General features: G+C 41.5%; 1 protein-coding gene across 3 annotated transcripts in view; it reads right to left on the bottom strand.

The window, feature by feature from the left end:
* Positions 1-14,849, bottom strand: part of TMCO6 (transmembrane and coiled-coil domains 6) — a 60,497-nt gene that overhangs the window by 24,017 nt on the left and 21,631 nt on the right. For all 3 annotated transcript variants that reach the window (XM_075856279.1, XM_075856280.1, XM_075856278.1), the window contains exons 5-9: positions 10,625-10,808; positions 7,311-7,415; positions 7,092-7,177; positions 6,254-6,370; positions 923-1,034 (exon numbers count right to left, since the gene is read on the bottom strand). In XM_075856279.1, coding sequence (XP_075712394.1) covers positions 923-1,034; positions 6,254-6,370; positions 7,092-7,177; positions 7,311-7,415; positions 10,625-10,808 — 604 coding nt within the window. The remainder of the gene's footprint in view (positions 1-922; positions 1,035-6,253; positions 6,371-7,091; positions 7,178-7,310; positions 7,416-10,624; positions 10,809-14,849) is intronic.

Here is a 14,849-nt window from a genome sequence, read left to right on the forward strand (position 1 = left end):
CTCCGTTAATCCTCCTGTCAGTGCCATTGTGGAGGTGTTAGGAAAATATGATAATTACACCTTCCGGTAATTTGATTTTTCGTTAACCTCCACAACGTCACAGAGCTTTTTCCCCATTTACCGGATTGTTATAATTTAAAGTAATACGCATCTTTTTATGTTCTATGTTACTAACTGGAGCAGGGAAAGAGGAGGGGTCTTTTATTTTGAGCTTCCATGTTGTTTCCGGTCCCTAGGGAGGCTGGGGGAACCCTCCTGTCAGTGCCGTTGTAGAGGTTAATGGAAAATCAAATTACCAGCATGTGTAATTAACATCTTTTCCCTGTTTCATGCCTGATTAGGACTACAAGCGAAACATGTAGGTGAGCACTCTGCCCCTATATTCCCAAAGCAGTTGTTAAAAGCGGTTGTCTCACAAATAGGGCTAATAGGGCTCTGGACCTCCTCTATAACCTAGAGCAGAAAAGCATGTATTACATGGTCAGCCACTCAATTGAATGGCCGCATGTAATACTGCATGCCACTGAAGGGGAAATGTACAGCCAAAAGTATCAGTCAGATAATAGTTGTAGAGCCTTTTATCTGAAAATAGGTTTTCTTTATGACACATAACATTTCTTCATTTATGTACAATCGTAAAGATCATTGCCTATTGCAAATACATAAAACCATGAAATTATTGCTAGTCATAATTTGTTGCCCAAACAGGCCAAGCAGCACTTCCAGATACATAGAAGGATAATGGTCACAGCTCTTTATTGCTAGAGGGTTGAATTATAATATATATTTTTATCGTGCCGGTTTGAAAATAATACGGGGGAAAACTAGCACAGCGTTTCTTTTTATACCCCCATCTCTTTCTCATGAATTAGAACCTCGCTAATATTTAGGCCATAATATAAAACTTTCTTTATACACTCACCAGTTCAATGCCTGGAATTGATGTTTTGGTAACAAGGCCCGCTAGTTTAATAAGCAAATTCATTAGACTGGATAAAACACCTTGAGAGATCAGCAGGATGTTATTTACCTGGCTGAAAAACAAGAAATGAGAATTATTTTTTTTTCACATAAACCATACAATAAAAAGATACAGCAGGGCAAAATAAACATAAATATAAAATTAAAAAAAATAACAAGAAAAAAAAAAAACGTGAGACATAGCACAGTCACAGCTCATTCAATGAACCGTGAATTCCACTTAAAAGGTTTTCAATGGTCCGGCAAAATAACCAGCCGAAATGAATCGTGAGACAATGTAATCCTGAGAGGTTCAGCAATTTTTCCTAGTAGTAGCATATAGCCCAAGTGTTGTTTAACTGAAAAATCCTATGTCTTCCATGGTCCTCAAAATCTATAGAAGTGTATTCCTTGTGCGAGATTCCCAATGGGATATTTTCTCAAACCTAAAGATCTGATCCATTCTACCTAGCCACTGATCTATTGAGGGTAATTCTTCTGAAAGCCAACACTGGAAGAAGCAATCGGGATGCAATTATTCGTTGTATGAAGAGGAGAGAGTAAGGGTATGTTTACCTGGCAAACCAAAAACGGCCATAAAATACGGAGCTGTTTTTAAGCGAAAAACAGCTCCTGATTTTCAGAGGTTTTTTTTAAGCAACTAGCGTTTTTACGGCTGTTTTTGGTGCGTTTTTTCTATTGAGTCAATGAAAAATGGCTCCAAAAACTGCTCAATAAGTGGCATGCACTTCTTTTTAAGAGGCGTTTTTTTACAAAAGAAAAACGCCCTATGGGAACAGAACGCCGTTTTTCCCATTGAAATCAATGGGCAGATGTTTGGAGGCGTTCAGCCCCCGCATTTTTAGTCGTTTTTTCAGGGCGTTTACGGCTCGAAAAACAGCTGAAAATAGCCTACATTCACACTTTTTTTTTTTTAACGACCCGTGAAAACTGGCCATCTAAAAATAGGACATGTCCTATTTTTGTCCGTTTTGACGACCCCACGGCTCCCATAGAAGTCAATGAATCAGTTTTTACCGGCCGTTATTTAGGAATCAATCAGTGTAACAGCCAGGAAAAAAAACTGATCCTGGCCGAGGATTCACAGCACTCAGCGCTACTTTGAGCGCGGAGCCCGGGAAGCCCTTGACATTACTGTCCTTATATGGACAGTGATGTCGGGCTTTCAACTGTGAAGTCTCCGGAAGAGCATCGCAAGATCTCTGGCCGGGGTCTCCAGTCTCCCTCTGGCCCCACTGTAGATAGCACCCACCTGTAGATGGCGGCACCCACCCCCCAATAGCGCCGCAGTAGCACCTTGTAGGAGCTGAATCCCCGGCCGACGCTCTTGCCCAGCTACTGCAGAAGCCCCTGGTGTTACTGTCCATATATGGATAGTGACATCAGTGGCTACCTCTGGAATCCCCTGGCAGAGCGTAATCCCTTGACGACGCTCTGGCCAGGGGATTCCGCTACTAGAGAAGCCCCTGGCGTCACTGTCCATATATGACCGGAGACATCAGGGGCTCCCTCTAGCTGCAGTGGCGCTATCTACAGGGGGGGGGGGGTGTTGCCATTTACGGGGGGGGAGGGTTCTATCTACGAGGGCGCCGCTATCTACAGGGGGTGCTATCTACATGTGGGGGTGCTATCTACAGGGGTTTGGCGCTATCCACGTGAGCACTGTGGCACTATATGGGGGTGTGACTATCTACAGGGGACACTGTTGTGCTATCTACATGGGCACGGTGGCACTATATAGGGGTTTGACATCATCTACAGGGGACACTGTTGTGCTATCTACATGGGCACTGTGGCACTATCACTTTATATGTGGGCACTGTGGCACTATCTACAGGGTCATTGCAGAACTATCTATATGGGAACTGTGGTGTTTTCAGGGGGTTTGGACAATAAAACCAACAAATTAAATCCATCAGTTTTTTTAACGGCCATGAAAAACGGATGGCAAACAGCCATTAAAAACGGACAGACGGACTGGAATTGGATGAAAATTTGGAGACACACTGATGCAAAATGGCCAAAGAAAAACTGACAGTTGATCAGTTTGTAATGGCCATTTTTTTTTACTATCGTGTGAATGTAACCTTGCCTTTTCAAGTCTGAAAGAGAGAGTGAGGTTATACTTGGCTGTGAGGAAATATTAGTTTTGCAAACCCGATTACACCTAACAAAAATGTTCGACTCGGCATCAAAGTATAGTACAATGCGAGCATTCACATAATGCAGAAAAAATGTATGCGGATTTAAGGGCATGCTCTATTCTGCAGTGGATTTGTTCTGACTTTTGCTGCATATTTCTAACTTGGTATTGCAAAGGATGAAACCCATGGCCAAATCTGCAGCATTTAGTCACAACACCTACACTCCTAAACATTGAAATTGCAACAGCAAGAAGGAAAAGTTTTGGAATTGTGAAAATCACAGGATCAAAATACATGTTAATGATATGCAAATGATAAAAAAATGGAAACAAAATATTTCAAACATCTTGATTTATTCAGTATCGAGTATGAGCCCGTGGCGAGCAGAAATACACGCACTTACACGCCGTGGCATGCTATCAGTGAGGTTATTAATGGACGTCTGAGGAATGTTGTGCCAAGCTAAATGCACTTGGGCACGCAAATTATCAAGATTGGCTGCTGGCAGCTCCCTTTGCAATTGCCGACCAATGACTCCCCAGATGTGCTCGATAGGAAACAAGTCTGGAGCCGCTGCAGGCCATGGTAGCACATTTAGGCCATGCAGACTGCTCAGACTAGCACGAATGGCCTGGCGTTGACCGGTTGAAAAACGGCTTCTGGGACACTTTGGAGAAATGGCCGTACCACTGGTTCCACGACCAAATCAATGTAACGCCGAGCTGTTAGTGTACCTGAAATGAGGACTAGAGGGGTGCGGCTACCGTACATTATGCCACCCCACACCATAATCCCGGGAGTAGAACCGGTGTGACGTTCCCCACGTGGTCTCCAGACCAATCATGACTAATCGCTGAAGAGGATAGACCTCCATTCCAGCGTCCATTGCCATCTTGCTGTGCACTATGATAGCCTTTGAGAGCGGTGGCGTGTGGTCAATGGAACACCTGTAGCTGGATGTCTGGCTTGTTGCCTAGGCTTGGGATCGGACATCATTGACTTGTAATACAGAATGGATCACTATACACCATCCTTCCAATCAGATAATCCGTCCATGCAGAGGTTCGCCTACGCGCACCTCTTACTGTCATTCCCGTTCATTGTTGTTCTCCCGACCTCCAGGACACACAAAGTTGAACAGTGCGGACGTCTCGTCCTAGGCGTGTAGCGATTTGCCAGAGTGATAAACCAAGGTCTCTCAGTTCAAGGATTCTGTCCCTCTCAGTTTGCGACAAGTGGTGATAAATGGCATGTCAACGAACAGGAGGCATCGCACAATCATCCCACAACACTTAATCCAATTTTTGAGGTTTCATGTAGCTAAAAAACTTTGATTTCAATCTGGCTTTTATGTCCTTTCCACGTGCCACAGACTGGAGTAGGTGCTTGAAAATTTGAACATTTGTAGATCTTAACGGCACCTGCTGCTTCCTCGATTTTTATAACCTTACGGCCTGCCCTTCTTGGTGTTGAAATTTTTATGTTGAGGAGTGTATATTGTTGTAAGTAAATCTATAACCAACAGCACTGAGCATTAGCTATGCAAAGGAATTAGTTCATTATTTATACTATTTAATTAGTGGATTTTGCAACATTTTGGATTGAAACAAAACAGGTCTGTTCTTCTATTACAAGAAACAGCACAATATTTTTTTTTTGTGCTGTTTGGCTAATAGGATTCCTGAAAGAGAATAATAAACTCAGTCCCTGTCAACAGTGTTAGACGGGCTGTGTGTATACATGCAGAATCACAGCATCCTGTCAGTCACAGCTAACATATGCATGTAGAGGCGGGGGGGCGCTCCCCTCATAAAAACAGTAGACTCAAAACTAATAAATTCACTGTATTCTTTGGTAGCTCCTATCAGCCCAAACAAAACAAAACAAAAAGATATTGTGCCGTTTGGCTAGCAGGAGAGCAGGCCTGTCCCCATACTATGCGGCTCTTAAGGCACTGAGTCTCATGCGTGATCCTTTTAAAGATGAAATTGGACACAACTGATAAATGTAAACCAGGAGTTCAAGACAAAAATACAATAGTGTAATAAAAAAAAAGTCCAATAATATAAATACTCATCTAGTAGCTTTTGAGCTGGGAATGCAGAACAATTATCAAATTTAAATTAAAGATACAAGGGCAACGGGACCTCCATCAGACTCTTCCTTTTGCCCTCGCCATTGATGCGTCGACCCACCAAGCTTACATACAGTTGTACCATACTCCCCCATCCTCCTTACGCTGACTGCCTTGAGGCCCGTCCGCAGCGTACAGACAGCATCCCATTTGCTTAGTTAGCGGTTCAGCGTGAGCCGTTTGCCAAACAACAGGGACGCTGCTGTTGGCAGCAGAGAAGGAAGCTCTCTCTCTCCGCTCCTAGCTAACTGCGGCGCTAAGCAACAGCAGCCACGAATGAGAGCATCACAGAGAAAGAGAGGAAGAAAACAGACCGGGTATAATACGGAGTTAAATGAAGAGTGCCATTCCCTTACATGGCTGTTATCGGGCACAGTCTTGCTTGGTCCCATCTTGTTTGCTATTAGGTTGCGAGAACCTATGCCGGACGCTCTTCTCTAGAGAAACTACATTGTTAGCAATTTAGGTAGTGGGGAATTGGCCTAAGGGTCATAGAAACAGTGGAGGGGAACAAGCACCAGACCCTTCTGTCCTGGTTGGCAAAAACCCGACACCTGTTATGATCTTTGCTATGAAGCTCCTCTATTCTGTGTACTCCACTGGGAAGGAAGCATCTTAAAGAAACCACCCAATGCTTTTTTCGCAATTACAAACTTCTTCTGGAATGCATGGTCAGAAGTTATCAGCTCATATCTTGTTCGGTGGTATTGTTTTATATCTGATCAACTTAGTTTGTGTTTATACTATGCAGCATTAAGTGGTGTAAGCTTTTAATATGATCTATGATGGGTACATTAACCTGGGAAGATACAGCAGTAGTCAGGTATTTCTCGTCAGCTCAGGGAATAGCATGCAAAAGAATATTTGGGGATATTTATTTTTGACTTGCGCATTGTACGTATGTTGTGCCAAATCTCTTCCCCAAGAAAGCAAGTCAGTCCTGGTGTTGTTTTTAGTCATTTTTCTAGCTAGAAAGCTTTTGAATTGCATGTACCTGCTCACAATGTAATGAAGACACCAAGAAAATTCAATCATCATTCCAAAGCCATCTTCCGAACGACAAAGTAACAGCCTTAGAATATCCTGTATTAGTCCAGACTGTAGGACAATCCTGTAGAAAGAAAGAGAATGACACAATTGTGACTTTTAATAGAAGCAGTCTAGGAACATTTTACCAGGACAATTTATTTTCTAGAATCACAATCTTGCCCAAATAACACGTATTTATGTATATTTTTTGTGATGCGGTAATGGTGCATCTTTCTGCTACACCATTACCTTCCTATAGAGTTAAAAATCTATTCTTTTGTGAAAGTTCCCTTTATCTGAATCAATATGTGTCAGAATGATGCTTTAGACCCATGCCAAGACAATGAAAATAGCATTTAAAAGGCAATGGGAGAGATTTATTAACCACTCGTGTGGTGCGCCAATCTCTCTCCTCGTGCAGCATGTACTATATTCATCAACCGTGCACACAACCGGTAGATAAAAAAGAAGGTCATGGACCCCTCTGAAGCCCGAACCACTTTTCTCAACACATATGGACATTGAATCATGTTAAATGAGCCGTCCAGGATAGTTTTTTCAGTAACCGTGCCACTCTTGTCCATAGGCGGTGTCTGGTTTTGCAGCTTAGACCCAATATACTTGAATGCTGCAATTCCAGTCACAGCCCCATCCTTTAGAAAAAAAGGGTCTGCTTTTTTCCAATCCGGGCCACCCCCTTTTTACTGCATTTATGAATAATTAATTTGTGCTCTTTATTGGAATAGTGACAAATATTATATATAAAACAAACTTGTAAATTATAAAACCGCATTTTTACTTACGGAACAATTTTTTCTGAGGCTTCTTTTGCCTGCAGTAGCTGAGAAAGTGCATAGCCGATGCCTTCTAATACAGTCACGTGAGGGGACTGTGAGGTATGAGAGAATTTTGTTAGGCTTCAATTACATTATTATGGGAATGTATATTATACATTATATTATCGTGGAAACATATTATACAGCATGGCTGGACAGTTAAATCTATTGTCGTATACGGTTTACCTGTGTACACAATGCAAAGGCAGGAATAATCCCCTGCAGAAGTAACTGGTTTCTTGCGTCCTCACTTTCCACTATCAGGTTGCCCAGTGTATACAGGCATAGTTCCTACAAAGACATAGAAAACTTTGTACATTAGGAATCCAGTCACAACATTATACGTAGGCTGACAATATTCACCTATTATATGAGAGGTCTGCAAGGCAGGAGAGCTTTGGTCTTTCAGGTAGTTCATTAGCAGGAAAAAACGAATATAGATTTTTTTAAGGTGACAAAGTTTGAGCCCCTGGCTTTATTTATGCACACATTAAACTCAATAAAGTGACATACCAATTAGAATGTGGCAGGAAGATGTTCAAACAATCGTTCAACCAACAAATATCCACTAAGCCGACGTGCCTGTGCACATTTCAGATGATGATGGTCATTACAGTCAAGCAATGTGCCCACAGATATCCAATGGAACAAGAAAATTACCGGCTAATGTATGGCCGGCAGTGACGTGCCCTAGACAAATCCTCCTACTCTCCTTCTATGTGGGTGGTCATTTGCAGAATGATGGTGCACGAGTGACCCATACATATTCAATTAGTTTCGATACTAGAAAATTTCCAACTGACTGACCAGTTTTTTTTTGAGAAAATGACTGTCAGTCAACAAGCAATTGTAATAATTATTTGCTTAATTTTCTAACCGAAGATCGTTCGTTATGATCAAAATCGACTTTCATCTAATGTGTATGGCTACCCTTAAAGGGCCATAAAAAGTGACCATATGTAATGACAACGTACTGCTCCCTCACATGGCTGTACCTTCTGCTACCAACTACTGAGTTTCAGCAACAATCATTGTAGCTACGATGAATACCTATATAGAACCAGACCGAACGATAAACGTTATAGTAAACGTCCACACATATCAAGGAAAAACAGACAATAAATACCTATAGCTGTATGTGAAGACAAATCAAATCTCCCAAAAGGGAAAAATAATGACACCAAGTACAGTAAGTAACTTGCAAAAAATATAAATTCTTTATTACAATATACATAAGAACATGTTGGCCATCAGGACCTAAAAACCACAGACAATTAAAATATACAATGTGGAGAACATGAGGCTACTCAGAATGGCCTATATTCAACATTCAATAATACCGGACAGGGTCACTATGACAGTCATGCTATAAATGTACAGTACAAGGATAACCGACACCACAAAAAAAAAAAGCTACCGCGAAACGTGCGTCGGGGCTCTTGCTGTGGAGCTCATTTTTGGCTTGATATGCAATACACGGGTTGGTATGGCTTCTGGGACCTACTCTGATTTTTGGTGATACCCTGGTCTCTATACCACTTTATTTACACTGAGATTTCAGTGTTAGCTACAAGTCTCTCGTGTATACTATTTTTTACAGGGTCTGTATTACATTGTTCTGTTTCAGCATGCTTTTTGGAGACACATTTTGTGGTGTCGGTTATCCTTGTACTGTACATTTATAGCATGACTGTCATAGTGACCCTGTCCGGTATTATTGAATGTTGAATATAGGCCATTCTGAGTAGCCTCATGTTCTCCACATTGTATATTTTAATTGTCTGTGGTTTTTAGGTCCTGATGGCCAACATGTTCTTATGTATATTGTAATAAAGAATTTATATTTTTTGCCAGTTACTTACTGTACTTTGTCATTATTTTTCCCTTTTGGGAGATTTGATTTGTCTTCACATACAGCTATAGGTATTTATAATCATTGTAGCTACTACAATCTTGACCTAAAAACGCTTGCTGCTTTCTTTACAAACATTTCTAATTCTGTAAACAAAGCCATGAGATATACAGGTGGTCAAAGAAGTGTTGTTTATCAACCATGCTACTATTGGGGTTACATGTAATGAGTAATTAGCATTATCTCAATGTACAGAACTTCCTGTACTTGGTATTGGGTGTGGTTCTGCAACACAGTAAGGCCCTCTTCTCATCGCGTTTATTGCTATCCGTCAGAGGTATACGTCGGGAGGTCTCCCGAAATATACCTCCGATGGAAGGATGCAACATATCCCACTGTATAGCATACAGTGGGATACATTGTCCGAACAGGCCCGACCCAGCCCTGGGAAAACTCCTAACGTCACTGTCCATATATGGACAGTGAAGTCAGGAGATTCTACAGGACTGGAGTCCCTTAACAGAGTGCTACCTGATGCTCAGCCCGTGGACTACGACCCGGAGGAAGTTCCTGAGGTCACAATCCATATATGAACAGAGACATGAGGAGCTTTCCCTCGGCCCAGGGTCCCATAAGGACAAAGACATCAGCAGCTTCCCCAGGGCCGGAGTCTCAGGGCAGAGCGCTTCCTGAGGACAAAATGCGGCCCTGTGCAGGAAGCTTCAGTAACATAACTGTCCATATATGTACAGTTATGTCACTGGAGCTTCTAGATGGGGCTGTGCTGGTGATTCCGCTGCAGGAGATGCCCCGGACGTCACTGCCCTTATATGGACAGTGAAGTCATGGGCTACTCCTGGAGCGCCGAAATCCCCGGCCAAAGCGTTGCGGACGCCTGGCCAGGAATTACGCTCATAGAGGGAGCCCTGACCTCACTGTCCATATAAGGACAGTGACGTCTGGGGCACCTCCTGAAGCGGAATCCCCAGCCAGGGCGTCGGCAATGCTTTGGCAGGGGATTTCGCTCCAGGAGGAGTGAATCGCAGAGCAGGAAGTGGATAGTTTCCTGCTCTGCCATAGTATTCAATTGTATCTGAGTTGAATGTAGCAGTTGCCGGGACAAGTCCCGAGACAGTAATTTGCCGGGACCGTCTATGTAAATTCATGACAGTCCCAGCAAATTTGGGACAGTTGGCAAGTATGCCCCCTCCCCATCTAAGCAGATCAGAAAATTAAAATCCAGTTAAATCCTGTAATTGTTTTTGCTACCACTACAGGGAGCTCACTGCATAAGAATATACTATGGAGTTCAACTAAAACTGTAAAAAATCCTTATGCCGTGAACTAACCCTAGTAGCAGAATTTTATCATGTTATATGATGGATGTGTGAAGGGAACCAGGGATTTAGAGCTCTTTATGAAAAAAAAAACAAAAAAAAACCTCTAAGAATTCTGGACCTATTTTTTTAAATTCAATTAGTTGTACACTCTAATGACCGAGACTAACCCTAACCCCATCTTAAACATAATGCTATATAATAATACAATTACAATAAATGGAAAATTGTTAACCACTAAAGCATGAAGTTTACTCATATATAGATTGGACTATGGGTATCATTGAAAAAAAAAAAAAAAAGTCTCTTACCATGAACTCCGGGCTGCTCCCTGATAAATATGTCAGAAGGTACGATGTAGCTGGTAGGCATGCTTTACAGACAACTTGATCATCTGAGTTAGAGAGTTCATGCAGGCACCTTACTGCTTCCATCTGAAGATTGGCAAATTGGCAAGTAAATAACCCAATCAAAACCCGCATGCTGCCCTCTGCCCTGGAGAAAAGCAGATGAATACACATTATTACCAAGAAGGGCTGGAAATAGAACATTTGTGGCCAAACAATAATGTCACACAGCTGAAAAAAAAACAATGACATATACTGTATAATATTTTGCACTGCTAAAAATAGTAGTTTGGTTATAGTGTGGGTAGCAAGTCTAGTAAAGAAATGTTGCTCTCAGGATATGTATGTTTTGTTGTTGTTTCCCCTCAGGGGCCCCCAACCAAGTATCATCCTTTTCCATAATTCAGGTCTTCTCAATCCATGTCAGTTGTCTTGTATCACTATAATCTGCCTATCCTACATATAACACACTTTCCTCCTCCTCAACTGGTGCAAACAGCTATTCCGTATATCTATTTTCCCAATTCTTTATGCGTTCTGAAGATAATATAGCATAGCACATGTTCATACTTCACGCTATTCCCCCCCACTGCCGATTCCCTGGAAATGACAAATCTCTTATTTGCTACTTTAATCCACGATTGCACAGAACTCACATCTACTTTAAGTTGGCAGTGCTGTGGGGTGTCTTTAACTGGCATGCTATCCTGCTTGCTAGAGATCAGCTCAGCTGTGACAAATCGTATTTATGGCATAATGCCAGACATGCTACCTGCATGGAAACAATCACCAGGTGTCTCGCCGGAGCGTCAGCGCTGGATCGCAGTGAAAAGGATAGGTAAGTACTGATTTTTTTTGCTTGCTTATCTCATTTGCAGCGATTACCCCAAAATTTTTAATATTTTGCATTCAATAAGTCTAGGGTAGCACATAAAGTGTAATTGTTGTACCTAGAAGGTTAGATTTCACGATGGCAAAATCTTCAGCCATGTCCAACCTTACTTTTCTTTATGTAAATGGCTTAGAAATTCAGCACCGATTCATTTCTTAATATATCTTTATAACGGTTGGAGCTCTGTTTTTCTGATACAGAGCTCCACATAGATTTACAAGGTATTCTGCTGGCTACCTTCAGCCACGACTAGAGGGAGCACAGGAGATTACTGCATAATGTTGTACATCCCATTTAATAAGACAGTATAAATTAAGCTCCCTCTAGCTGTGGCTGTAGGTAGCCAGTATGTTATCTTTTAAACCTATGTCTATGCAGGAGATTTGGGGCTCTGTATCAGAAAAATAAAGCTCTGACCACTATTCAATATATTAGGAAATTATTCAGCACAGAATTTTGGACCTAAAAAGGAGTTGATGCTAGTAAGCTATTCACTTTACCCTTAAATATTTTACAGGGAATGTGTCGCTAATTTTTAAGCAAGTTACTTATTTTTATTATATTTTTTTAGGTTTTTTTTGTGTATTTTTTTTTCCCACATGGTGGGAAGTATTAAAAATTAAATAATAATTTGACATGTATTCCTATGTTGGCCACCAGAGGGAGCACTTCCAAGAATTACAGCAAGGTGAATCAGTCAAAGCAACCTGACTTACAGCTGCTGTAAATGTGGGAGGGAGACTCACCCTCCCTCCCTATTTTTGGGAAAAGGTGTCTTAAAATTGCTAAGCATTGTCCAGCTCCGTTTTTTAAGAGATTGTACAAATGGTAGCTGGCAGAAGCTATAGGACACACCAAAAGGCACGTAACAGAATTGCTGCAGAAAATTTCTGCAGCAGTTCCGTTGAAAGTAGCAGACATTCCGTTGCGGGAAAAAACCCACAATTTCCTGTGTTTTTTACTGTAGAGAATGGTGCGGATTTTGCTGCGTTTTTATCAATGCTGGTAGATGGTGAAAAACGCAGCAATTCTTTGATAAAGGAAAAAAAAAAACGCAGCAATTCAGTCCACTTTCCGCAGCAGGAATTTACATGCTGTGGTCCGAAAGATACGAACCACAGGTCAATTTCTGCTTTTTACACAGCGTATGATTGTGCAATTCCGGACGGACAAATATGCAGAAATTCCGCTACCTGTGGACAAGTCCTAGGAATGATGAAAGTGAAGAGGGAGACATGGTCGCGAGTGAATTTTCAGTTTATTTGACGCGTATTTTGGCACACTTTACGTTCCGAAAAACGTGTCAGGAAACGCTTGATTACGCTTTTCATTTACATAGATGGGAAAGGGGACGTTTGTACATACAACGCACTTTTTTCCGCAAGCGTTTTTAAAAAATACACAAATGCGCCAAATGTTCCCATAGTCAATGGGAGTCCTAATTATGCGCCAATAAAAGTGCAAAAAGCGCACACAAAATGCATAAAAGAACACGTCAAAAAAAGTGTCAAACACTTGATTAAGCTTCCCATTTACATCAATGGGAAAGCGAGCCCTTAGTACATACTACGCTCTTTTTTACGCAAGCGTTTTTTAAAAGAACACGTTGCGTATAAAAGAGGCGTTGGATCAATTATTTGGTGCATAAAATGTGGAAAATGTTCCGAGTCAGTGGGAGTTCCAACTACGCGCCCAAAAACTTGCAAAAAGTGCACACAAAACCCGCAAAAAAAAAACCTGCAAAAAATTTTGTCAAAATCCCTGTATTTTAAAAACCGCTTCACAAGAAACGCTAGTGTATTCGACACATTCACACATAATATTTTCTTAGTGCCGTGTGAACATGCCCTAAGGGAATTATTTTTCATTGGCCCCTACTTTATATTGCGGCGCAGGGAGAAGACAGAAGTCTGCTGTAGGGGAGTAGAAGTATTTTTATTTTTCATATTACTAAGGCCTCATGCACACATCCTTTGATTGTCATATGGCCGCAAGTCACAGATCCGTGAAACACGGACCGCACACGGATTGCTTCAGTGTGCGGTCCGTTGTTTCAATGGTCCAAATGACTCGTATAGCTCGATTTAATCCATCGGTGGATATTCACTGCTTTAGGCAATGTGGCGCGGAGGGCACGCTAATGCATATTCTATGGGAGTGCCCAATGGTTGCCACCTTTTGGAACCAGGTATACCAGCTTATTAACACAGTGATCCAAGTCAAACCCCCCAAAGATGTGATTACGGCACTGCTATGCGGTCCTATTCCGGAGGTTCGGGCCCCCGCACGTAAATTTCTCCGATGTGTTCCTGGCAGCTAAAATAACTATTGCTAGGGCCTGGCGAACACCCACGTTGTCTATGGATATGTTGATCGCTAAGATCTCATGGATAATGGTCAATGACCGCCTAACACATCTGCTGGCTGGTACATTAGACAAATTTGATGCCATTTGGGACCCATGGAGGAATCACACACTTTCGTAGAGATGGTTACGAAACCCTTCTACCCTACACCTTTCCTTCCCCCCTCCCTATCCTTCTCTTGGTCATTGTGTGTTTTTCTTCTTTTCTCTCTCCCATAGAGGCCACGTTATGGTACTCTATAAAGCAATGTGATGTCAAGGATAGTTACCTATGTTAGCAATGAATACATTTATATACTATATATTTTGCAGGAGTTTTGACATCATGACAGATATGTAATGTGAGATTTATTGGAGGCCATGTTGGTCTAATACTTTGTTAATTGTATTACTGAAATGCAAAAGTTGAGACTCTGCGAGTCTGTGTTATTACTATATTATTATTTTATAAAACTGTTTAATAAAAAACTATTGAAAACAATGGTCCAAATGAATGGAATGGCAGAGAATGTTCCGCAAAAAACGGACAGGAATAGGACCTGTTCTATTTTTGTCGGAACGGCCACACTGTTCCGTTAAAAAAAAAAAGGAAGTATGCATGGCCCGATAGAAATTAATGGGTCAGTGTGCTATCCGTTAAAAAAACGGATAGCACACTGAAGCATTTCACTGAAGTTTGCTTGAGGCCTAACTTATTTATTTTGTAGGTTTCGCTGGACCTATTGGACTATGTCGTAGATTTGCTGGACTACTTTGTTTAAATAAAATGGTTAGCGAGGATTGTGTGGGGGAGTTTTTATTTCAATAAAAATATTTTCTTATGTCTGTGTTTTTTTAATACTTTTATTAGTGCCGGGATAATGGCAGTTGTCTCTTTGACGACATCCATTACTAAGGCAGGGCTTAGCGTGAGCCAGTAAAAAAGGCTCGCA

The sequence above is a fragment of the Rhinoderma darwinii genome, chromosome 3 (assembly GCF_050947455.1).
Source record: "Rhinoderma darwinii isolate aRhiDar2 chromosome 3, aRhiDar2.hap1, whole genome shotgun sequence".
NCBI classification, from domain to species: domain Eukaryota; kingdom Metazoa; phylum Chordata; class Amphibia; order Anura; family Rhinodermatidae; genus Rhinoderma; species Rhinoderma darwinii.